The sequence below is a fragment of the Lissotriton helveticus genome, chromosome 5_1, assembly GCF_964261635.1.
Source record: "Lissotriton helveticus chromosome 5_1, aLisHel1.1, whole genome shotgun sequence".
Lineage (NCBI taxonomy): Eukaryota > Metazoa > Chordata > Amphibia > Caudata > Salamandridae > Lissotriton > Lissotriton helveticus.
This window is the reverse complement of record NC_136065.1, coordinates 2,006,382,958-2,006,406,884: the sequence shown is the minus strand read 5'-3', so window position 1 is coordinate 2,006,406,884 and position 23,927 is coordinate 2,006,382,958. Positions and strand designations below refer to the sequence as shown.

At 47.9% G+C, this 23,927-nt stretch overlaps 1 protein-coding gene across 2 annotated transcripts in view; it reads right to left on the bottom strand.

The window, feature by feature from the left end:
• Window positions 1-23,927, bottom strand: part of LOC144756167 (E3 ubiquitin-protein ligase TRIM39-like) — a 408,111-nt gene that overhangs the window by 238,895 nt on the left and 145,289 nt on the right. For both annotated transcript variants that reach the window (XM_078645748.1, XM_078645747.1), the window contains exon 3: window positions 1,656-1,886. In XM_078645748.1, the coding sequence (XP_078501874.1) occupies window positions 1,656-1,886 (231 nt within the window). The remainder of the gene's footprint in view (window positions 1-1,655; window positions 1,887-23,927) is intronic.

Here is a 23,927-nt window from a genome sequence, read left to right as displayed (position 1 = left end):
GATAGAAAGGCACAGAGCATCCAGTTGAACAGCAGGGCAGGATTAAACTGCCAAACAGAGAATCTGGAACATAGAACCAGGAAGGCTCACGCAGGAGCAGGGTTCTAGTTCCAGCAAAGGAAATAAATAAATAAGAGGTGAAATGCAACAGGGAAGTTTTCCAACTAGTGGAAAAAAGCATTCCTACTGTCACTGATCAAAATAACGTCTTGGGATCCCACTGAAGAAAAAAAAAAACTATAGACTCATCTCACGCTGGCCACTAGCAATCAAGATGCTGGGGAAGTCAATGAACCACAATATCACTATCTACCTTGACACCAACATCTGTCTACACCCCCCACGACACAGGTTTAGGCCATGGCATAGCACTGAATTACCCCTTTTTGCTGCCACCGAGGACATCAGATGCATCATGAACAAGGAAGATAGATTGGTATTGGTCCTGTTGATACGGAGAGTCACGCCACTCTGAAAGAGCGCCTGGACAGAATTGGTAGAAGAGGTTCAGCCCCGGAATTAGTCAGCTCATTCCTCACAGAGAGAGAGCAGGTAGTGTCATTAGAAGGTTTTACCTCCACGCCTTTTTTCTACCCTGCAGGGTTATCTCAGGGGTCGTCTCTGAACCCAACTATTTTTAATGTGTACATCACTCCTCTCATCCATTTGATAAGTTCATGTGAGTTCTCAGTATGCACAAATACGGATGACACCCAAATGGTAGTGTCAGTTTCTGCAGACCCCAACAAGGTAGCATCTCAGTTCAGTCTATGCATGTCCGACATCCCTAAATGGATAGCCCAGAATATTTTTAAACTTAACTCTAAAAAACGGAGGTAAAGCAGTTTGGTAACAGCAATACCTTATGGAACAATTTTTGGTGGCTGTAAAACCTGGGACCTCGGCCACCTCTAGTGCAGAAATCTAGAAATCTAGGTGTGGTGTTCGACATCAAACTGACTTTTAACTACCTCTCCAATCAGGTAGCATCCTCTTGTTTATTAATGCTAAATATTCTAAACAAAAAAATCTTTTGATTATTGTAATGCTTCCTGGTGGGAGCCGAATCTAGAGTCTTGAAACAACTACAGACTCTCCAAAATCCAGCCGCCAGAGTTTTACTAAATCTCCCGAAATTCTGATCAGGTTCAAAATCCATTAGAGAACTCCATTGGCTCCCTGTCAGGGCACAAGTTCAATTCAAAGCTTTATGCTGGATTCATAAGGGACTACATCAAAATGGTCCAGGTTTTCTCCACGTTTCCTTCAAATGGTACCAACCTAAAAGAATTCTATAGTCAAGAACAGCTAACAAACTGCAAGTCCAGAGAATATGGAAAGAAAACTTGAGAAGTGAGCGGGGGGAGGGAAACGATCCTACTCAGCATCTAAATGGTGTAATGAGTTACCGGTCCATCTTAGGTCTCAGCCCAACCTTTTGAGATTCAGAAAGGAGTAAAAAATAAAAACCTGTTTTTTTAACATAGGCCAGGCCCCATAGGAAATCAATTAACCGCCAATTCACTGCTGTTAAGATTTTGGGGAGACTAGCGCCAAGGCCAATTGGCATCAGCGCGCTCTAGATGTCCCTAAAAAATAAAATAAAAAAAGGTATGCTGATAATCTGGTTCTCTAGGTTCATAGCCTTTTCTTACCTTCAGTAACTCCACATCCTGCTGCTGAGACTTTGAGTCGATCTCTGAGATCAGGCTCCTGAGGACAGATTGCTGTTCTTCCAAATTGGTCACTGTCTCCTTGACTTTCTGCAAACTCTTCTTCTTTTCATCCTCCAGGCTTCTAAGGTGACAAGATTTCTCTTTTTTCAAAAATGTCTGCAGCTTTGCAAACTCATTATTGATTCGCGCTCTCTGGCTCTTGAACTTGGCCTGCAATATAAAAATTAATCACATATTCACAATACCGCAACTTCAGAAACGTGATGAATTTAATCAATCGACTATGAGCCAGATATGACACAGGTTCCCTTATCACTCAACATGTGACTTAGGGCAGTCATGTATGTCACACCACAGAAAAGGACTTACAGTAGTAGATCAGAAGGCAGAGCACGTTGTTCGTTCCTTCGCAAGGTCCTTTCCTACACTACTATTTAATGCTTTGGTGGAAGAGCGGTGGGGTTTGTTGTGTAAGAAAAGAAGTGAATTGAAGACTATTTCAAGCTTTGGTAGAAATGTGTGTGGGTAAACTAATTCTGCCACAGGACTGACCATTTATCATGAACTTCATTGTGTCACAATGGAGATCAGAGATTCATTTTAAGGTGAGTAGGGTGTCTAACTTGGTGAAGAGGTTCCTGAAGTTGGGGGATGTTGCATCATTGTTGTAGGACATACATTAAGCCGCAAGCCGAAGTCTCTGCTCCACAAGAAGCCAGTGGAAGAGATGAGGGCCCAGGTCTGGAGACCCTCGCTATCTCAAAAGAGAAATGTGCATCATGTGCAGTATATGGATGTGTTTTTGGGGAGGCCCACAATTGCAATGGAAAAGAGACTGTTGTCCACAAGCAATCATAACGGTCTGTTAATGGGAAAGGAGAGAAGAGTTTTGTGACTGCACTTAGATAAGCAAAGGTCTATGTGAATGACAATCCTATGATTTGAAACTGGAGGAGCTAGATACTGGCCTACTTTGGGTACAACAACGTGGATGAATTAAGTCTTGAAAGCTTTCCTATCCACTGAACCTCTTTCTCCTTTGTACTAAAACAAAGGCAATTCTGGTTCATTCATCAAGAGTAAAAATATTGGAAAATTAATCTTTTCTGGCTCAAGGACATTTCGTTATTATCAGCATACTTGAAGCTTCAGTTTACCCCTCTAAGCACAGCCTTTAAAATACAAAATAAATACTTGCACCAAAAAATAAATATGGCTGCAGACTCGTTTTATATTCACCCCCATGTAGGGGGGGGGGAGGAGGAGAGAGACTATAACCAGGATCAGCTTGCAAGAATTCCTTCAGATTCCATACTGAGGCTTAACTCTTAGCCAGGTGAAGCTTCATTTCCTCTTTCAAGCTTATACATCCGCGCCTTCCCAAGCACCATCTTCAGTCTTGCCCTTGTGAGGAGCAACATAGGCAGAGCCATGCCTACACTCCCCTTGCCCCTCACTGATGCTGTCCAATATCAGTTGAAGTCAAAGTGGAGTTGGAGCATCTTACACAGCTGCTTGTCACTGCCTGTTGCTGCACTACTGGAAGATAAAGTTTGCATGCCTACAACTTCTAGGCCTCTGTCTCTCAAGCTTTCTCAATGCCAGGGCGGGCTACTACAAGTAATGTAGGAATGGGGCAGGTGTGATCATGATTGTGGGTAAGTCAGGACCTTACAGATGGGCACATTTAATTTGAGGGAAGCACTGAGGGGGCATTCTCCTAAAGAAAAAGAGGTCAAGGTGTTATGCCTCAGACCTACAAGCTTATCTAGACGATGTTAAGGCAGCAGAAAGCAATACAGAATTCTGTGCGTCACGGTGCTTCAGCAACTTGATGGCAAGAAAAACAAAGAGATCAGATTCTATGTCAGGACGGAGGCTCCGATTATGCTGTCTCATTTCTTTACTACCAAAAAATACAGCAGCCAATCACAATAGTAAAGAAAAACAAACTACATATCCCATGAACCCCCATGATACCATAGAGTAGGTGTAGTATAAAAGGTATTCCAGAGGACAGTCCTCCCTCTTTCTTTGCTGCTCCGCAGCCAGTTAAGTGCATTTTTGACTTTCTTCCTTGCGCTTTGTGCATTACTCTGCGCTTTGGGTAATTTTTTTTTTTTTTCACAACTGTGTTTATTAAGGGTTTCAGGCAAATCATACATACAGTACTCCATAGCCAGGAGGACACTGCCAGTGGAAAACACATAATAGAATGCATGAACAGCCTAGACATTCAACTAACCCCCCACCCACCGTCCCGCCCCCAGCCAACAACCCCAAAAAAAAAAAAAAAAAAAAAAAAACCCCCGACTACCCACCCCTTATCCCACCCTAACCCAGTGCACGTGATCACCATCAGCTGCAGCATATAGTGTAAAGCACAATAGGCGTCCTGGAGCCACCTAGGCCCCGAGGTCACTGCCGGTAGGCAGTCCATCATCCAGGTCAACGGGAGGATCCAATGGCAAGTCTCTGTATTCTGCCCACTGCTTCCAGATCTTGTAATGTTTGCGGGGGCAGCCCCTGGCCTCAAACACAGGCAATTCCAGTCCCATAAGAAAATCTAGTCCCGCCCTCCATGCGCTGAGTGGGGGGGCGCGGTCACTCTTCCACGCCTTTGCCAAATCCCGTTTGGCGACCGTCAGGCCCAACAGAAGGAGGTGACGCTTATAGATGTTACCCCCTACTTGATCCATGATATGTAAAAGACCTAGTCTGGGCGTGCGAGGAAGGTCCCAGTGCAGCACCTCTGACAAGCAAGACCAAACCCCACTCCAGAATCGAGTCAGACCCACACACGACCACACAGTATGCAGCAGCGTACCGCTCTCCGTCCCACAACGCAGGCATACAGGGGTGGCAATGAGGCCAGCCTTCCACAGTCTCTCTCTGGTGTAATAGGCCCAATGCAGGTACTTGAACTGTATAAATCGGAGTCTCACAGCGATGGCTGCCCCACGGGGGGACTCCAGTGCCTCCCTCCAATCATCCTCATCCAAGGGGCCAACATCTACTTCCCAGGAGGCCTTCAACGACAAGAGGGAAGAGGAGCAGTGAGTAATTAAGGTTTGATAAATTTTGGAGACTTTTTTATCCCCCAGATCCCCCATGAAGAGCTTGGCTTCAACTGGGCTAAATTCTGGGAGTTGGTCTAACCCCACTAGACTCGGCGCAAGAGCGTGACGCAGTTGTAAGTATTTAAAAAATTGGGTCTTGGGCATGTCGAATTCGGCGCTAAGGGCTTGAAAGGTTTTAAGAGTAGTCCCAGTAAGGACATGGCCTAGTGTCGAGATCCCAATAGAGTCCCATCCACTAAACCCCGACAGTGAGGCAAGTGCAGGGAGCCGGCCATTGTTCCAGAGTGGCGTTTCCGCTGTTAGGCGACCCCACCAGCCCATACGACGCAGCACCTGTCTCCAAAGCATGAAAACCACCTGAGTAGCCTGCGGCAGCTTCCGCCGCCGGCTGGCCGAGTATAACAGCGTGTGAAGCGTGGCATCCCCCATAAGAAAGCGTTCCAGGGCGTATGCCGGGTCATCACGCCCCCCGTACCACCACTCATTCAGAACCAGCAGATGAGAGGCTTGGTAGTAGGATAGTATGTCTGATGTAGCGAGACCACCACAGTACGTGGACAGGAAACAAGTCCGCAGTGCCACTCTGGAGGCACCCCCTGCCCACAGGAAACGTCCCAGTACCGAATTCACGCGACGGAACCATTGTGAGTCAACCCTATATGGGAAGTTCTGAAGCTGGTAAAGGAGTCTAGGGAGGGCGACCATCTTAAAAATCGCCGACCTGCCATAGATGTTAAGGGGCATGCGAGACCAGGCTTTAATGTCCGACTGAACTCTGTCCCACACCGGCAACACATTGCGCTCCCATGCAACCGCGGCAGATTCAGACAGGAAAACTCCCAGGTATTTTAGACCACCAACCGCGACTTGCAAGGCCGAGGCCCAGGGGAACACCTCCGATCTCCCGCCCAGCACCCATAAAGTCGATTTACGCGGGTTAAGGAAGAGTCCCGACACTTCACCAAAAATACGCATTATGTCTAGGATCCGCGGGCCAGAACTGTGAAGGTCTGTCAGAAAGAAGAGGACATCGTCTGCGTATAACGCAATCCTGTCCGAGAGTCCAGCTCCCCACACAAAGCCCCGAAGTTGTGCATCAATGCGCACCCACGCGGCCAATGGTTCCATGACCAAGGCAAAAAGGTACGGGGAGAGGGGGCACCCCTGGCGAGTCCCCCTGGCAACTGGGAACTTCTCCGACACAGCCCCCGAAACACGCACCGAGGCGGTGATGTCTGTGTATAGAAGCCGGACATACGAGACAAAAATCGGACCGAGGTTGAGCCGCGGCAAAAGGGCGAAGAGATAAGTCCAACTGACTGAATCGAATGCGCTATCGATGTCCGCTAGTAGAAGCGCCGCTTGTTCTCCCGTCGCTCCCATCGCATCGACGGCCACCTGCGCGCGCCTGATATTGTGACGCGTCGCCCTACCGGGCATAAAGCCCGCTTGATCCGGGTGGACTAAGTCCGTCATATACGGGAGGAGGCGGTTCGCCAACGCCTTGGCCAACAATTTGGCCTCAAAGTTGATCAAGGATATGGGACGATATGACTCGTGTCTGTCGGGTGGTCTGCCTGGTTTCTGAAAAACCACAATTGCGGCCTGACGCCAGTCAATCGGCAGGCTACCACATTCCCGCGCTGCCTCTAGTGCCCGCCTATAATGCGGCCCCAGCTGCAAGTGGAATTTCTCATAAAATTCGCTGGGAAATCCGCTCGGTCCGGGCGCCTTGCCAGTGTTGAGTTGACCCAATGCATCGCCTAGTTCCTCCGCCGTCAAGGGGAGATCAAGGGCGGTCTTGGCTTCGTCTGTAATCGCGCGAGGGGGAAGGTCAGCGATGAACTTGTCAATAGCCTCCGGCGGGAGACTGTCCCGAGGGGCATATTGTATCGCATAATAGCGAGCGAAGCTCGCCGCAATGGCAGCCGGATCCGTCATGGCCAACCCGTCTTCGTCCACGAGGCCCGGCACAGTAACCGGCTGCAGTGTTTGTTGGCATAATCTATGGAGCATGGTGCAAGATTTGTCGCCCCATTGGTAGACCCTGCTCCTCGTAGCCAGCCAGGCCAGTCGCGCCTCGTCAAGTAAAACTGAGGCGTAAGATTGCTGCGCTTGCAGGATCAGCCTGAGAGCTACCCCATTACCGTCAGCCCGACACCGAGCTTCCAACACCCCTACTCTATCTGACGCCGCCACTATAGCCTCCCGACGACGTCGACGGGCTGCAGCACACCAAGCTATGTCGACGCCTCGCAACGTGGGCTTCATGGCCTCCCAGACCATCACCCCATCAATCTCCTCAGTCAGGTTCTCGTGCCAGTAGTGGGCAATCGCTCCGCGCATGTGAGTAGTATAGTCTGGTTGCTGGAGATGCCACGAGGACATCCGCCACCGAAACGGCTGGGGCGACCTGTGCAGTGTGATCTGTACTACGACTGGGGAGTGGTCCGACAGCCCACGAGGCTGAATCACGGCCTGCTTCACTCTGTCAAGAAAGGCCCCCGGCACAAACACACAGTCCAGTCGGGAGAAGGAGCCATGCACAGCAGAGACATATGTGTACTCACGCGACCTGGCATGCAAATGCCTCCAGACATCCACCCAGCCCAGCCCATCAACCATCGCCTTCAAGCGAGTAGGGGAGGTGGCCACCGCAGCGTCCTGCAGCCTTCGCCGATCCAGGCACACATCTACCACATCGTTCCAGTCACCACCTATCACAGCCAAAGAGTCCGGAATCTCAGCCCACAACGCAAAGAGGCGCTCAGCCAGGGACCATTGTAGAGGAGGAGGGGCATACACACAGCCAAACACCACCGGCTCCGCGCCTATCACCCCTTTGACAAAGACATATCGACCCTGGGGATCCAGCCAATGACGCTCGTGGGTATAGGACAGTCTCCTGTGTATAAGGATGGCCACCCCTCTCGAACCTCTAGAAAATCCCGCATGAAACACTTGAGTGTAGCCAAAGCGCTGTAAGCTAAGCACATTTGTTCCCAACATATGTGTCTCCTGCAATAGCATGACATCAGCTGAGTCTCTCTTGCCCCAGCGCAACACTGCCCCACGCTTAATTTTGTCCAACATCCCCCTCACATTCCAGCTTAAAATTCTCATAGATCCACTAGTAGGTGTCAAGTGTGCGGGATCAGCCATTGTCCTGACGAAAAAGTCTCAGAAAGCCCCAGGACCCAGCCCAGGCACCCTGTAGCATGCAAATCACTGTAGCCAAAATCACGTGCATCCCGTCCAACACCCCCCCAGCCCCCCCAGCTCCCCCAACTGACAACCCCACAAACCACCCAACACCCAACACTCCGCCTCCCCCCACCCCTATACCTCATGAAACCTTGAAGTACCTGTCGCGGCATGGGGAGCTTCGGGCCCAAAACATAGTGCCCAAAACCACCCATACCAATGGATCCCACTACACCCCCCAAACTAACGGGAACTACCCTTCGGGGCCGCCTCCCAACGTGAGAGGACAAGGCTGCCCATATGTCAACACCCCGAGCCCCAATGAACCACTAGTGACCTGTAACACGGTCAGGGCGAGGCAATCAGGCCTCACCAACAGCGCCCCACCTGAGACAAACCAATGTCTGGGTCTCACCATCCCTGGCGTTAGTTCCTCGGCCATTGCGGCAGTTGCGCCGGGCCTCTCGGATAGTCCACTGATGAAAAGAGAACAGACTTAGGAAATGGAGGTCTCATGGTCATCAAAGCCCTTTCCCGGACTGATCAGTGTCGGACTGTACACCATCCCGCGGGGCGCCCCCGGAATGGGAGCGTCTCCGCAACCGAGATTTCCCGCGTCTTCTACCCCTGGTGGAGGAGTCACTCCTCTCCTGCGACGATCCACGTGATGGCCCTGGGTTCAGGCCCGGTTGGGCGTTCGGCCGGAGCCGGATAGTCTCATCCGTCCAACCATACACTGCCTCTGGAGTATCGAAAAAGTGAGTCTTGGACTGGAAAACGACGCGTAGACGGGCCGGGTAGAGCAGTGAATAAGGAATCTTCAAACCCCGGAGCTTGGCTTTCGCATCTTGGAAGGAGCGACGCTGCTGCTGCACTTGTCTGGTATAGTCCGGGAAAATCATGATCTTATGATTATCGAACAGCAACGCGTCCGTGGCCCTTGCTTCTCGAAGTATGGTATCCCTATCGTGAAAGTTGAGGATTTTTGCGATGATTGGGCGCGGTCGTTCTCCCACAGGCGGTTTCTGCATCAGGGCTCTGTGGGCCCGTTCGATCACAAAACAGCTTGAGAGGACATCTGGGGGGAGCCAACCTTCTAGCCAACGCGTCAAGAACGCATCCATGGGCCCCTTCTCGCAATCCTCCGGAAAGCCAATGAAGCGTAGATTATTCCTGCGCGCTCGCCCTTCTGCATCCTCAACTCGGAGTGCCAGACCCTTCTGAATCTTGTCCATCTCCGCCACTTTCTTCTTTAGGGCACCAACATCATCTTCCACTCCTGTGATCCTGGTTTCAGCCTCCGTGATGCGAGCAACCGCGTTTCGAAGGTCCTGGCGCAGAAGCATGACATCAGCCCCAACGGCCCCGATCTTGGCGTCCAGCGAGTCTCTGGATTGCGTGATGGCCGCCATCAGGGCCGCGTTGTCAGGTCCCGCGTTCCGGCCGCCACCCGAGGCTCCTGACCCCCCGCTGGGTCCGGTAAACTTGTCGATTGGACCTTGCTTGTTGGGTCCAGCGCCGCCCCCACCTCTTGTCATGATCAGGGGAAGTCGGGCGAACCCCTCCGCACCCGCAGTAAAGTAGACGTAGAATGCACTCGGGGGCTTAGCTGCACACCGCAGGTGGACACACCAAATCGGGGGGCACTCACAGTTCTCCGCGTGTCGCAGTCGGATCAGGCCACAGTCTACTCCTGGGCAGCAGGCGCGATCCCCAGGCTGGCGGGGATAGGTTGCACTGGACACTGCCTGCCACCGATCCACTGCCCAGCCAGCACAGCCGCAGGATCCGTAAAAGTCCAGTCGCAGAGGGGCCCTCGACCCCACGCGCCACTGACCACAGCGTCGGCTCCCCCGACAGAGAGCCAAAGACGGTCGCGCCAGGCGGGGACCGCCAACCTCAAGGTCCCGGCGTCCAGAGGCCCAGCAGAGCACAGCACCACTCCGGCGTCCCCGGGGGCCAGGTCCCCCAGTCGTCACAGCAAAGGCAGTCCGGGGAGCCCTCCGTCACGTCCCCGGGAACCAGGCAGCCTCAGTCCCAGGCAAGGGAATTGTACCTCCGGACCCACGCCACCAAAAGGGGGGCCAACCCACAATGCAGATGGGCCGCAGTCACGGGGGGTCTCCCGTGGCACCCCCTCCTCACGACGAAGGGCGTCCTGTGGCAAGAGCTCGGTCCACCAACCCCAGGGGCACCCAGCGCCGACTCACCACCTCCCAGGCGCGGGTCAGCTCAGCGTCTCCAAAATCGAGGCCCCGGCTTCTCGGGGTCAGCATAGGCCGCAGTGGTTCCGGAGCCTCCAGGGGCCACCCCGGCGTGGGAGTCCGCTCCACTGGTCACCGCCGCAGCTCCTTTCACCTCCGGTGTCGCAGGCACCGATCAGGAAGGCTTCCCACCGGTCCGACCAGCGGCCGCCAGCCGATGCCTCGAAAATTGAGGTCCCGGCTCCGCCTGCCGGCCCCAGGCCGCACCACTCCACATCCGATGTCGGCTCACCAGAGCAGCCGGGGGGACAGCAGGCCTCACCGGACAGGTCCAGATGCTGCCAGGGACAATCACCACTCAGGTAGGGCAGGTAGCGGGCTCGGGGGTCAGGATAAATGGTAGGATTATGTCAGGGCAGGCGGGAGCTCTACAACGCTGCGACCGCCATCATCGCCCGGCAAGCCCGCTTTGGGTAATTTTGGCTAAAGTTATAGCGTGCTTGCTCCGCTTACCTTACTGTATATGTTGTTGCCGCTTGTTATTATCGCATGTGTTGTAGCGCTTGACTTCGCGCTGGTTTTGCATTGGGGGCGTGTGGTCACCCCCCGCGTGCGGGCTTGCTCTTCTGCGCCTGTTTTTCACTATTGTGGAGTGGGAGTAGGAGCTGAGAAACGCACGTTCCTCGCGCGTCTCTCATTTTCAGCCGGCTTTGTTTTCTGTGTCGCGCATGCGCAGTACCTTCGACTCGCGCTTCAGGCGACCGTCGGTACTGCGCATTTCCTGCATTCCTGGCGTTTGTGAGGAGGCATTGCAGCGCGTCTTCGTGCATCTATCAGGAAACATTAAAATCGGCTTTCTAAGCCTCTGCCCACCTGCCGGCTGTCAGGCTCCAGACGCCCTTTTGTCAGAGAGGACTAAGGGTTGTAAAATTTAAAGTAGGCTTTGCCTAGAGTGTTACAAGCCCTCCCTCCACATTCAAATTGTTCATTCTGGTCAGTTTTCTTGCCTGAGGCTTGTTATTGGGGTCGCACTCCCCCTGAATACCCTAAGGGTGTGAATTTCAGTCCTTTCCTCTGTGGGCTATTTACTGTTCTTTGTTTACCAAAGATGGGAGATTTTTATGAAGAGGAGGGCTTCTACCATGGTGAAGAGGAACCTTCTGGTTCCATGGAGATGGAATATGAGGGACAGGCTTTCCATTCCAATCTTGTTCCTTTCCAGTTACACCTCGCAGAATATGCATCTAAGCAGGGATGGTTACCGCCTTCAGGGCGTTCCTCTAGATCTCCCAAGAATCCGCATGTGGCGGACTTTGTTAAACTGGCGCATTCTCTGGCTGCACCCAAATCCTCTAAGAAGGGGAAACGCTCTAAAAAGTCTAACAATCCTTCCCCTTCCGCTTCTACCTCCTCTGACTCTACATCTTCTGAATCCGAGTCGCCCCCTCCTAAGAAGAAAGCTCGTAAAGAGCACTTTGTTGATGCCCCATCTAAGCCTCCGGTACTAGATTTTGAACCCACTGAAATTGTGCATCCTAATTCTTCGGCCTGGTTGCCTTCCCCTGAGGTGGCTGCTTATGTTCAGACTCATATCAGGCGATCTTTTGACAGTACCGTGCGAGTACGATTAAGATCTGAGTGTCCCCGTCCCGATCTGTCCGACAAGTTAGCAGAGACTCCTGATGTAGACCCTACAATGGTGACTTATTTACGGAAGTATTCCAAGGATCCTAAAAAGGGTCTCGACAGGTCATGGAGATCCTGTCAGGATAAGATGCTGGATCTTCTTGGCCCTCTCACGAAAATTTTGGATTTAGCTTTTCGAGCGAAAGACTCTGACGCCCTGATTGATCCGGAAGAGATGGTAGGATGGGCTCAGCGGGCTATCTGCATGCTTGGTAATGCTAACTGCGCCCTAAATAGTGAACGCCGTCGATCAATCCTCATGAAGCTTGATCCTAAGCTCACTGATCTGGCTCCTTCGGAGTCTGGGCCTCTAGCTCAAGGTTTATTATTTGGTCAGCCGTTTTTAAAAGAACTATCCAGTTTTGTGGCCACCTTCAGCGGCTTGGACAGGGCGCAGGCCAACCTGCGTAGAGCTTTCCGTCCGGTTTTCGGTCGGGCTGGACGAAGGGGGCGTTCGTCCGGCCGTGGAACTTCCCAACCTAATCAGAGAGGAGGTCAGTCCCAAAGAGGAGGCGGACAGGAGTCCTACAATTCTGGAAAATCTAAGTTCTACCCTTCAAGGAAAGGTCGGGGTCAGTACTCCAAAGGTGGATACGGAGGTGCCCAAGGTGGCCGCCCAGATTCCTCAGGTGAGATTAATTCTGTCTTCAGAAGTAATTTTGGGGGGCAGGTTGAGATGTTTCCTTCCAAATTGGCAGTTAATCTGCAGCGATGCTTGGGTGTTGGAGACGGTCCAGGGCTACAAACTCGAGTTTTACGCTCACCCTCTCCAACACCGTCCTCCTTCTCCCCTTGTTTTTTCCCTACGAGATCAGGAATTCATCTCCACGGAGATAGAGTCTCTTCTGGCGAAAGGGGCCATAGTCCTTTCTTCCCCTCATCCAGACGGCTTCGTCAGCAATGTCTTTCTGGTGGTAAAGAAAGGAGGGGGTTCTCGTCTAGTCCTCAACCTCAAGGACTTCAACGGCGGAGTGGTGTATCGTCACTTCAAAATGGAAGGTATTCACCTTCTAAGGGATCTCTTGAGGGAAGGAGACTGGATGGTTCATCTGGACTTGAAGGATGCGTATCTTTCAGTTCCAATCTATGCTCCACATCGTCGCTTTCTCCAGTTTCAGTGGCTGGGTCAGTGGTACGAGTACACGGTCCTTCCGTTCGGTCTATCTTCCGCTCCGTGGTGCTTCACGAAGCTATTGCGTCCAGTTGTAGAGTCCTTGCGGGCCCGTGGGGTCCGGTTGATTGTTTACCTGGACGATTTTCTTTTGATGGCCCAGTGTCCTCTCCTTTTACAACAACATCTCCATTGGTCCATCGATCTTCTGCAATCTCTGGGATTTCTTGTGAATTCTCAGAAGTCGGACTTTCGTCCTTCTCAAACCATGGAGTTTCTGGGGTTCAAAATCGACTCAGTTGCTTGTCAACTTCTGCTCCCGGGACAGAAGATCAGAGCAATCAAACGGGAATTGCGTTTGGTTTTGTCCGAACAGTTGGTTTCCTTGCGATCGGTAGCTCGAATTGTGGGTCTGTTGTCCTCCTCAATTCAAACAATCTTTCCAGGTCCTCTACACTATCGGGCCCTTCAGCGTCTCAAAATCCGTCATCTTCAGAAGGGCTTGCGGTATTCCGATATGGTTCCTCTTTCAGAGGACGCCAAGTGGGAGATGCTGTGGTGGTTAGACCACATGGAATCCTGGAACGGACGTGCTCTTTTCGGTCAGACTCCAGAGGTTGTGATCGAGTCCGATGCGAGTCTTTGGGGATGGGGAGCTCGGTGCGGCTCTCTGACGACAGGGGGGCGCTGGTCTCCAGAGGAGTTGTCCCTCCATATCAATTTGCGATTCGTTGTCTAACTCCCCATGCAACGAACTGTTGCATTCTTCTACGCATGGACAACATTTCGGCTGTGAGGTATGTCAACAAGCTCGGAGGTACGAAGTCCATGCTCCTGGCAGAAATTGCCAAGGACTTCTGGCACCTGTGTCTGCAACGTCAGATCACGGTTATTGCCGAATACCTTCCTGGTCGCCAAAATCAAGTGGCGGATTGGAATTCTCGCCATCTGAGGGATGCCAGCGATTGGAGGCTTCACCCTCGGGTGTTTCGGCTCCGGTCCCGAACTTGGGGTCCATGTCATCTGGATCTCTTTGCTTCTCGGCTGAACACGCAGGTTCCTCAATTTTACAGTTGGAGACCGGATCCCGAGGCTCTGGCCACGGATGCGTTCCTTCAGACCTGGCCTCCTCTTCTATGTTATGCCTTCCCTCCCTTCATAATGATTCCGAGGGTTCTGGCCCGCGCGAGGCTCTTTCTGTCGGAATTGATTCTGGTCACTCCTCTGTGGAGGGCCCAACCGTGGTTTCCGATTCTTCTGGAGATGAGTTGCTCTCCTCCCATTCTGCTTCCCGACCTGCAGAATCTGTTGCTGGACCCTCTGAGAAATCCCCACCCTCTCATTCTGTCGGGTCAGCTTCGGTTAGTGGCGTGGCGGATTTCGGGGGACGTTGGCAAGTCCCTGGGCTTTCTTCGGAGGCTGCCTGATTTATCGGGGAAGCTTGGGGTCCCAACACACACAAGCGTTATGCTTCATCTTGGAAACGATGGTGTGATTGGTGTGCACAGAGGTCAGTGGATCCCTCTTCTGCAGATGTCACTTTAGTTTCCAATTTCCTGGCTTCTCTGGCTTCTTTGGGTTTGGCTTACAGGACGATTAACAACTTTCGGTCTGCGATTTCAGCTGGTCATGTCCCTGTTGATAGTAAACCTATTGGTGAGCATCCTCTTATTTGCAAATTACTCAGAGGCATTCGGATGGTAAAACCTCCTTGCCCAAAGTATGTCGCCTTATGGGATGTTTCAGTGGTTTTACGTTTCTTGGATTCATGGCCTTCTAATTCTTTGCTCTCTCGCAAACAGTTATCTGCCAAACTGACCATGTTGTTGTGTTTGCTTTCTTGCAAACGTGTATCTGATGTTCGTGCCTTGGATCTGGCTGGACGTCTTTTCACCCCAGAAGGGGTTTCCTTTACTATTTCTCGCCGTACTAAGTCTAACACTTCTTGTGTCTCATATCCTTCTTTTCCTCACAATCCCAAACTCTGTGTGGTTCAATGCATCAGAGATTATGAGGTGAGTACTGCTCCTTTTCGTAGCAATCTCCAAGGTCAACTGCTTATAGCTTTACAGAAACCGTTTAAACCTGTTTGTCCTGCCACTTTAGCAAGATGGGTTCGTTGGCTCATGAAGGAGGCGGGCATTGATGTTTCTGTTTTTGGTGCCCACTCGGCTAGAGGAGCTATGGCCTCTAAGGCTTTTTCCTTGGGTGCCGGCCTCCAAGACATCTTGAAGGCTGCTGATTGGTCTTCAGAGTCAGTGTTTAAAACCTTTTATTTTAAATCTATTATGCATGTTGCTTCTGTTGTGGTGGACCAGCTTTAAAAAAGCATAATCGGAGCCTCCGTCCTGACATAGAATTTAAAATTTGCTAACATTCGTGCCAAGAATTTTCAATTCTATTAAGGACAGGAGGCGAGGATTATCCCACCCTTATTTATATATATGCATTGTATTGCTCATTGCTTTTACACTTGTATTCTATGCATATGTTGTATTTTCCCTCCCTTATCCTTTATCCATGCTTCCTTCATCTGGTGGGTTTTGGATATTACGGATTTGTTTTTTCATTTCAGGTTCTGATCCTAAATGATTGCATTTGGTCGTGTCCTTCGGGCCAGCGGTGGCTGTTCTTCGGACGGTTTCTCCAGTTGCAGTTTTCTGTTTAGGACGTCCTGGACCCTTGGCCATCCGTCTTTCTTCTGGTTCCTTGTTCTGCTCCCCGAAGACTGGGTTTCGTGTTTATCTTCATTTTATCTTGTTGGATTCCTGGAACTTTTCCTTGTATGACTTTACTTATGACTGAACTGTTCTACACAAAGAAAGAGGAAGGACTGTCCTCTGGAATACCTTTTATACTACACCTACTCTATGGTATCATGGGGGTTCATGGGATATGTAGTTTATTGTTTTTCTTTACTATTGTGATTGGCTGCTGTATTTTTTGGTAGTAAAGAAATGAGACAGCATAATCCTCGCCTCCTGTCCTTAATAGAATTGAAAATTCTTGGCACGAATGTTAGCAAATTTTAAATTGGACTACACCACTCTGGACAACAGAACAACATCAGACCAGTTCTTCACACGAACAATAGCATTGACAGCTTGGTAGGAAGCTGCTGGATTTCTGTGTTGGAGGATAGAGCAGATACAGGGAGGGGATCAGGAAGGGAGATCAACCGATTAATGTGAAAGAACAATAAAAAAAGGTTTTTTTTAAAAAAGGAAGGGAGATCAGGCGAAACCAAGATGCGGCTACTACTTGGGGTTCTTCAAGTCTAGATATTGAGAGCATCAACAATGTAAAAACTCATGGAGAAGGCAGAGGTTGACATGAATCTACTTGGTATACAGATGTGCCTTGAAAACACACAGCGTAGGTACTCAATAACAGATACTGAAGACCCTCAGTCGACTGAAGGAGTAAGACATTAGGCGTTTTCTGGATAAACACTACTAACACAGCCCTGCAGAAATACTACCTCTGAGAATGGAAAAGAAGTGAACCCAGCAATGATGGAGGACCTCAGAAGCCATGTCTCGGTGGAGTACCCTGAAGGTATTATGACCTATTAGACTTTAGCAACAGTAATATTTTAATATAGCCTTATAGCCCGCCGTCGCAGGCTATACAGGCTATTAAAGGCCTGCTCCAGCAATAAAGGCCCGAGCTGAAGGCGAGGGCCTTTAACAATGTAAGGGGACTTTAATAGCCGGTATAGTCCAGCTATGAAGGGCTATTGGAACATTCTGCCACTAGAGGGCAGAATGTTCTAACAAATAAAACAAAGGCTTCTCGGATCCAGAGGGGATTTAAACCCTGTCGAGCTACGAGAGGCCTTTGTGAAAACATTGGAATGTTGCTCTGTGGGCCTTTACCGGCCCGTAGAAGCATGGAGCACTCCATTGTATTCAATGGAGTGCTCCACATTCCAATGTTCTAATAACCAGTAATAACCAGATTTCGATCAATGAAATATGCAGATCAAGTAGTTGTTTCTAGTAGGCTTGTGAAACAGGGCCAACACTGTTTGCAGTCAATATAAGAAGTGTAATACAAGGGGCTATCCTGTGCAGTGTCACTCTCTACACAGTGTAGTACTAAGCACTTTAATTTTCTGTTAATCTTGTTATTAGTTTGGTTGTGCCTTTATAGCAATAATACTCTGATCATTCTTGTTCATTGCTTGGTCCTTGTTTTCCGAAGAATCTTACTTTTAATGTGGGAGTTTAAAAATAAAATGTAAACCTTGAAACTAAAATAGTTTCAAAAATTAGATTTTTTATTAAAGATAACTTCAGTATGTTTCAAGTGTCTCTCGCCCTTCATCATGAAAAATGTTTAGGCATTTAATATAAACCTACAAGGAAGTAGTGAAAAAGAATACATTTCTCAAAACCCATTTGTACATTTGCATTGGAGAAACTATTTACAGACATAACTATCTGACACTATTTGTATCATCTGGAGAACGAGTGTGGACACATGCTTTAGTGTTTGAAAATTCTGTAATAATGGAGCAGCCAATGGACCTTATGGTACCAGTGCCTACCGAGTCATACTGCTTGCCACTTTCTTATGTCAGGTTCCAGAAAATAACGGGAGTACAGGGGATTGCGGAAGACGCCAATATCAATGGAATGGGATGTACTACTGAAATAATTTAAGGCTCTAGATGCACCGATAACCTGAACGGTATTCACCATGCCCCTAACTTAATAATGTAGACTACGAACACCAGGTCGACACTTTTAGTTCACACTGCAGTTAGTCGATGCCGAAGAAACATTGCAACAATATTTTAAGCATTTTTCCAAGAAACGGTAGCCAGACCATTCCTCACGATTACTCAAAATGAGGACACAGACCTTAGCTGACCCATTGGAAAACTATTAAACTTGCAATCAACATTACCTACATCTAGTGTACAGCAAACAACAGAGCATTAAGTAAAGGGGGTAGGGTGGAAATATGCACGAGTTCATAAATAACGAATACATGAGATGTCACACTTGAATGACGTTTGGTATAACCAATGCATGTAGAAGTGACACACCTTCATGGAAATATTTCTAGTTATGAGAAATGGATTGTATGTAACCAATGATTATATGATAAGAACATTTTTATATGACACCATATGTACTATTTCAAAACCAAAAATAGTCCGGTTTCGAAAAATAAGCCTCTTTTTTTATTTTTTATTGATGAGACCAAACATTGACAATTCAGATTCATTTTACACAGCAGATTTGGTCATTAATAAGAATTAATAAACAAAACTTATTTCAATACATAGTCCTTCGGTACTACCGAACATAACTAGGGATTGAAAATATTTGGGAATCAGACTTGAAAAAAAGGATAAGCAAAGAAACAAGAGATTACAAACAAAACAGTAATACATAAGCAGATAGTTGAATTTCCATTAACCGACCCAATCCAGCACCGGTGCCCAAATCCTAGTTGCCAATTGTCGCCTCCTCCCCCCTTTACAAGAGAAAGCGGAAAATTCAAGCCTATGGACAGCTAACAATCATGCTCGCCACTGCATAAAGGTTGGAGCTTCCGAGGAGAGCCACTGAGATGTTATGCAAAGGCGAACCTGCGACATAGCTATAAATATAAGAGCTGATTGGCATGAAGAATTCCTGCCTGTTACAGTATTTCCAACATCTACCCCAAATATCACTAATGCCGGGGTCAATAGCACACTGATCTTAAGTATAGAATTAATAAAGCGCTCAATGTCTTCTAGGAACCCGGCAAGGGATGGGCAGGAATAAAACATGTGTATTATATCGGCAGCCAACCATCCGCAACGAGCACAGGAATTGCCCTTTGTAGCCCCCCACTTTGCAATCTTAGCAGGCGTGTAATATAGATCTAACATTGCCATATAGCTTTGAGTCTTGAGTGAACCTGATATCATAACCTGACTGGCAAGTTCTAGCACCGGGGTTAAATGCTCATACAAATTATAACACAAAGGACAAAATTCCAAATGAAATGTCTCAATTTCTTTTCATTCTAAGTTTCAAACATTCAAGATTATCAAATCTTCATTGAGTACATACAAATAAATTGATATCTTAAATATCTGATACACAGGCACATGAACACAGAATCCTTCCAAGTTTCAATTCCCACTTAACGCTTTGGGTAGTCAGATCGTCCGGCAGGGTGGATAATATATATTGATGAAGTGTCCCTATTTTACTTTTTTTCTTAATCAGTTCAATGATTGGTACTTTATCCAAGATGCCTGGTGTTTCCTTCTGATATTTATAAATGAAATTTTGGATCTGTAAATATTTGAAAAAATCGTGTGGAGAAAGCTTAAATTTATTCCTAATTTCATTATAAGGTAAGCCTTGACCGTCCACCACTATATCGACCAGCCCATGAACACCCTGCCTTTGCAAACTATACATTATATGGTCTTGGAAAATACTAGGAAACACTCGGGTAGCTTTAAAAGATGTATACAGATTTAAATTTGGAATGGACAGTTTCCTCTTGATTACCCGCCATATAGTAGATGCAGCAATCATAACTTTGAAACGAGTTCGCTTATAGTAGCTGGGCTCCAAGACCTCAAGTAAAATGCCCTTTGCAGCAGATCCCAGCCCTATCTCAAAAATAGTAGGACGATTACATAATGGTACATTCGCTTTATCACCACAAATCAGCACTCCCATTACTTGTAGCATTGCTGCCCAGTAATACATGACCAGACTGGGAACCGACCAGCCCCCACGATCTCGAGGAAGACATCCATTTAGCTGCGTGACGTGAGCGCCTGTATCCCCACAGAAACCTATAACACACCCTGTCTGCCTTAGTCAAACTCTTTTGAGAAAATGACAGAGGGATAGTCCTAAATAAATATTGAAACTTAGGAAGAATTAACATTTTAATAACATTGCAGCATCCATATAAAGATAAATGTAGACTATCAAGTCGCTCTAATTTAGTATTCACTGCATCTATCACAGATAGGATGTTTAGATCCGGAATAGTATCCACTGCGGGGGTTATACGCACTCCTAAGTACGTGGCTTCAGAGACAACTGGAGCATCAGAAATTAACATACCAGGCGTCTGGACCACCTGGGTCTTTGAAACATTGAGCTTATAGCCCGATACTGCCCCAAAATGCCAAACGAGCACCTTAAGTTCCCTAAATGCAGATGAGACGTCAGCTGTTATAACGACTGTATCATCTGCGTAGGCTAATAAATTATATGAAGTATTACCAGCTCTTATTGGTAATATATTCTGATTAGCCTCGATTTTAGAAAGAAAAGGGTCAATATACAAGGCAAACAGCAGGGGTGAACAAGGACACCCCTGCCGCGTGCCCCTAGTAATAGCAAAAAAGTCTGTCTGCTGTCTAGAGATGCGTAACTGTGCTCTTGGAGAGATATACATTGCACGGATAGCATTTACGAATTCAGCAGGAAATCCCTTCCATTTAAGTATGGCCCACAGAAACCCCCAGGAGACCCTGTCAAACGCCTTCTCGGGCATCCAACAGGATCAGCCTGAGGGGGGAATTCGTAACATGGCCCCAGTCTAATAATGCAATGGAGCGCCTGACATGATCCGCTGTATCCCGTCCCGGAATAAAGCCATGCTGATATATAGAAACCAACGGGATGATCACTTGCGCGAGTCGATTTGCCATTATTTTTTAGAATATTTTCGAATCGCTATTGATTAACGAAATCGGCCTAAATGACGATGGTGATAGCTCAGGTTTACCTTTTTTATTTAACAAAACTATAGTTGCATTTTGCCATGACTCAGGTACTATACCCTGCTGGGCAGCTCTTAATACCGCAAGAAAGAACTGTCCAATTTCAGCTAAAAAAACGTATAAAATTCTAATGGGACTGCGTCTGAGCCACTAGCCTTACCATTAGCCAGAGATTTTACGGCAAGCTCAACCTCCTCCCATTGAATAGGTGCGGCCAGTAACTCAGCCTGTTCATGAGAGATAGTAGCAGTCTCAATACCTACTAAAAATTCTTCCACAGCCCTATCTATATTTGACCTAGAAATATCTTCCCTATAGAGTGAAGAATAGAAATCCAGAAACACCTCATTGACCTTCTCCTGGGTATCATATATTGTTCCTTGTTCATCTTGTATTTTTACAACCTGGCTCTGTATACTTCGCTGACGAAGTCTCTTAGCAAGGACCCTGCCAGAGTTCTCCCCGAACTCATATAGCTCTGTACGATACTGAAGATACTTTAATGCTAGGTCCTGACCAAGAGACTCCAGCAGCCGGGCTTTCAAAATTGCTACTTTTTGTTGACTAAGCTCTATGCCACATCCATTGTGAATATTTAGAATAAGATCAGTTTCAGCCTCCCTAAGCTCTTTCATGCCAGTGCGCATGCGTTCTTGCTCTGACTCCCACCTATAAGAGGAGAAACTTTTGGTCTCACCCTGTAGTCCAGCTTTCAGGGTATCCCAAACTATTTGATCTATAGCTGTCCCCCTATTAATATTCAGAAATTGGACAACTCATTTTTTAATATATAAGCAACATCCCTCCTCAAATAATAGCTTCCTTTCGAACGTCCATTCCCTGGGAGGTTTCCTAATACGAGGCCAGGGGCATTCGGCAATCAAAGGATTATGATCCGAGAGAAGCCGTGGCGGGCAAAAAATGACAGAAGAAGCTGCCACCAGTTTTGAAAGAAAAACAAAATCTAGTCTAACATTTTTTTTATGAGGCATAGAATAAAACGTAAATCCATCTTCCGTTTTATTATGTAAAAACCATAAATCCTCAAGGCCATGTTCCTGAAGAGCTTTGAATACCTTTGGCTTTCTCCCGATATAATTATAACCTCTAACTAAATCAGAGTCGCTTGAGATATTAATATTCATGTCTCCACAAAAGAAAAGTGGGCTAGGCCTTGCTGCCAATTCTACATCCAAGTATATAAACACGTCAGGATCATCTAAATTCGATCCATAGACATTACAAATCGTTAAAAGGTTTGCCACCTATACACAGTTCAGCTATGGCCCACCTATCCATTCTATCCCCCAATGTCCTTTTACATATGCCTACACCACGCCTTATAAATATGGCTACCCCTCTGATCATAGAAGTCTGTTTAGAACAGACTAAGGTCTCATACCCATAGAGCCTAAGACACTCCCGCTTCCCCCACGGTACGTGTCTCCTGTATACATAATATGTCAGGTCGCATGGAATTAACAATTTTAGAGAACAATGCCTGCTTTTTAGGGTCGTTGAGGCCACAAACATTCCAAGTACCTATGACAAGTTTATCCTGCCCCATCAAAAAATAGAAAAATCAAACGAAGATTAGATTTCCTCAGCCTTAAAAAAGTACCTTAATACCTACAGGCCATCAAAAAAAAAAATGACCTGCCAATTCTGCAATGTTAGTCTCAAATTTTTTTGAATTTAGAACCTCCATACCCTTCCGCCCCCCCACCCTGTTGCACCCTGCAACGCCCACCCCCCCACCCCCCATACCCCCACCACCCAAAATGACCAAAACCAAATGAGCAAAACCAACACATTGCCTGAAACATAAAACATAAAGCACAAAAAAAACAGAGCTTCCCCTACACTGCCTATACTTCCCCTACACTGCCTGTACATACCTAAATATACATTGCATTACGTTGTCATCATCGTTAAGGCTTAGGTAAATAATAAAACAAACAAGAGAACAAGGTGCCTTATTATAGCATCAAGCATTCTTAAAGGAAAACTTATTCTTAGAAAGAGATATGCACCTATTAATTCTTCAATGAATAACCAAAACAGTGATTAATCCTCCCACCACCCTATAAACCGAATACAGTTAAGCCAAGCATTACAAAATCCCTAGATCAGAGCCCAAAACAATGTTACTTATTTCTTGACATTTTTCTCCAGGTCCTTTAAATAGTCCTGCGCCATCCTGCCGGATGTAAAGAACCGCGTCTGACCATTGCTGATGACTTTTAGTTTGGAGGGATTCAGCAAGAAAGCCTGGGCACCTATTGCTTGAAAGGGGGCGATTAATTTCCGCATTTGCCATCGTTCATTGACAGTCGTTGGGCAAAAGTCCGGGCGGACAAAGAAATCGCACCCCATACCAGATCGTTTTTTCTCCGGCCTTGCCGAATCATAGAGAGCATCTCGCAACAAATGGTTATTCAAGAAAATTAGTATTGCCCTTGGGTATAAGTTCTGGTCACCTTGTCTCCCACGCTGTCGCAACACAAACGGGAACCTATGGGCACGAATTATCTCCTTTTCCCAGTTCCAAGAGGCCAATTCTGGAAAAGCTTCCTTGAACAGCTGGACCACAAACTTACGAGGATCTGTCCCCTCTTTCGTTTCTGCGATTCCTAACACGCGTAGGTTATTGCGGCGTGCTCTATTCTCTAGGTCCGTCAGCTTCCAATCCACATCGGCCCTTGATTTCTGTATAGACTCTACAACCGTTTGTTGTTTCGCTAAAGTATCTTCCACGGAGGACACTCTCTCCTCTACTTCAACCACCCGTGACGTTATTTCGCTAAAGTATCTTCCACGGAGGACACTCTCTCCTCTACTTCAACCACCCGTGACGTTACTTCAGAACAAGTTTTTATTAGCCGCCGTACAGTGTTCTGCAATTTTTTTACAGCTCCTTGCGTTCGCTGACCCTCAGTTTTTGTTTCACTACGGTGAGTCATTACAGTCTTGTAGATCAAGCCAAGCGTAATTGAGCCCTCATCGAGCTCTTCCAGATTGATCTATGCCAAAGACTGGATTCGAGCACGCTGTGCTCCTTCACTGATTTCCGTTATTTTCCTCACAGTGTCCTGAGAAGGAGACAGTTCGAATTCATCTCCTTCCTCATCATCTGGGAGGTCCCCCCAGTCCCCAAGATTACTGGCACTGTCCAGTTCAAGTTCCTTATCAGAAAGGGTCGTT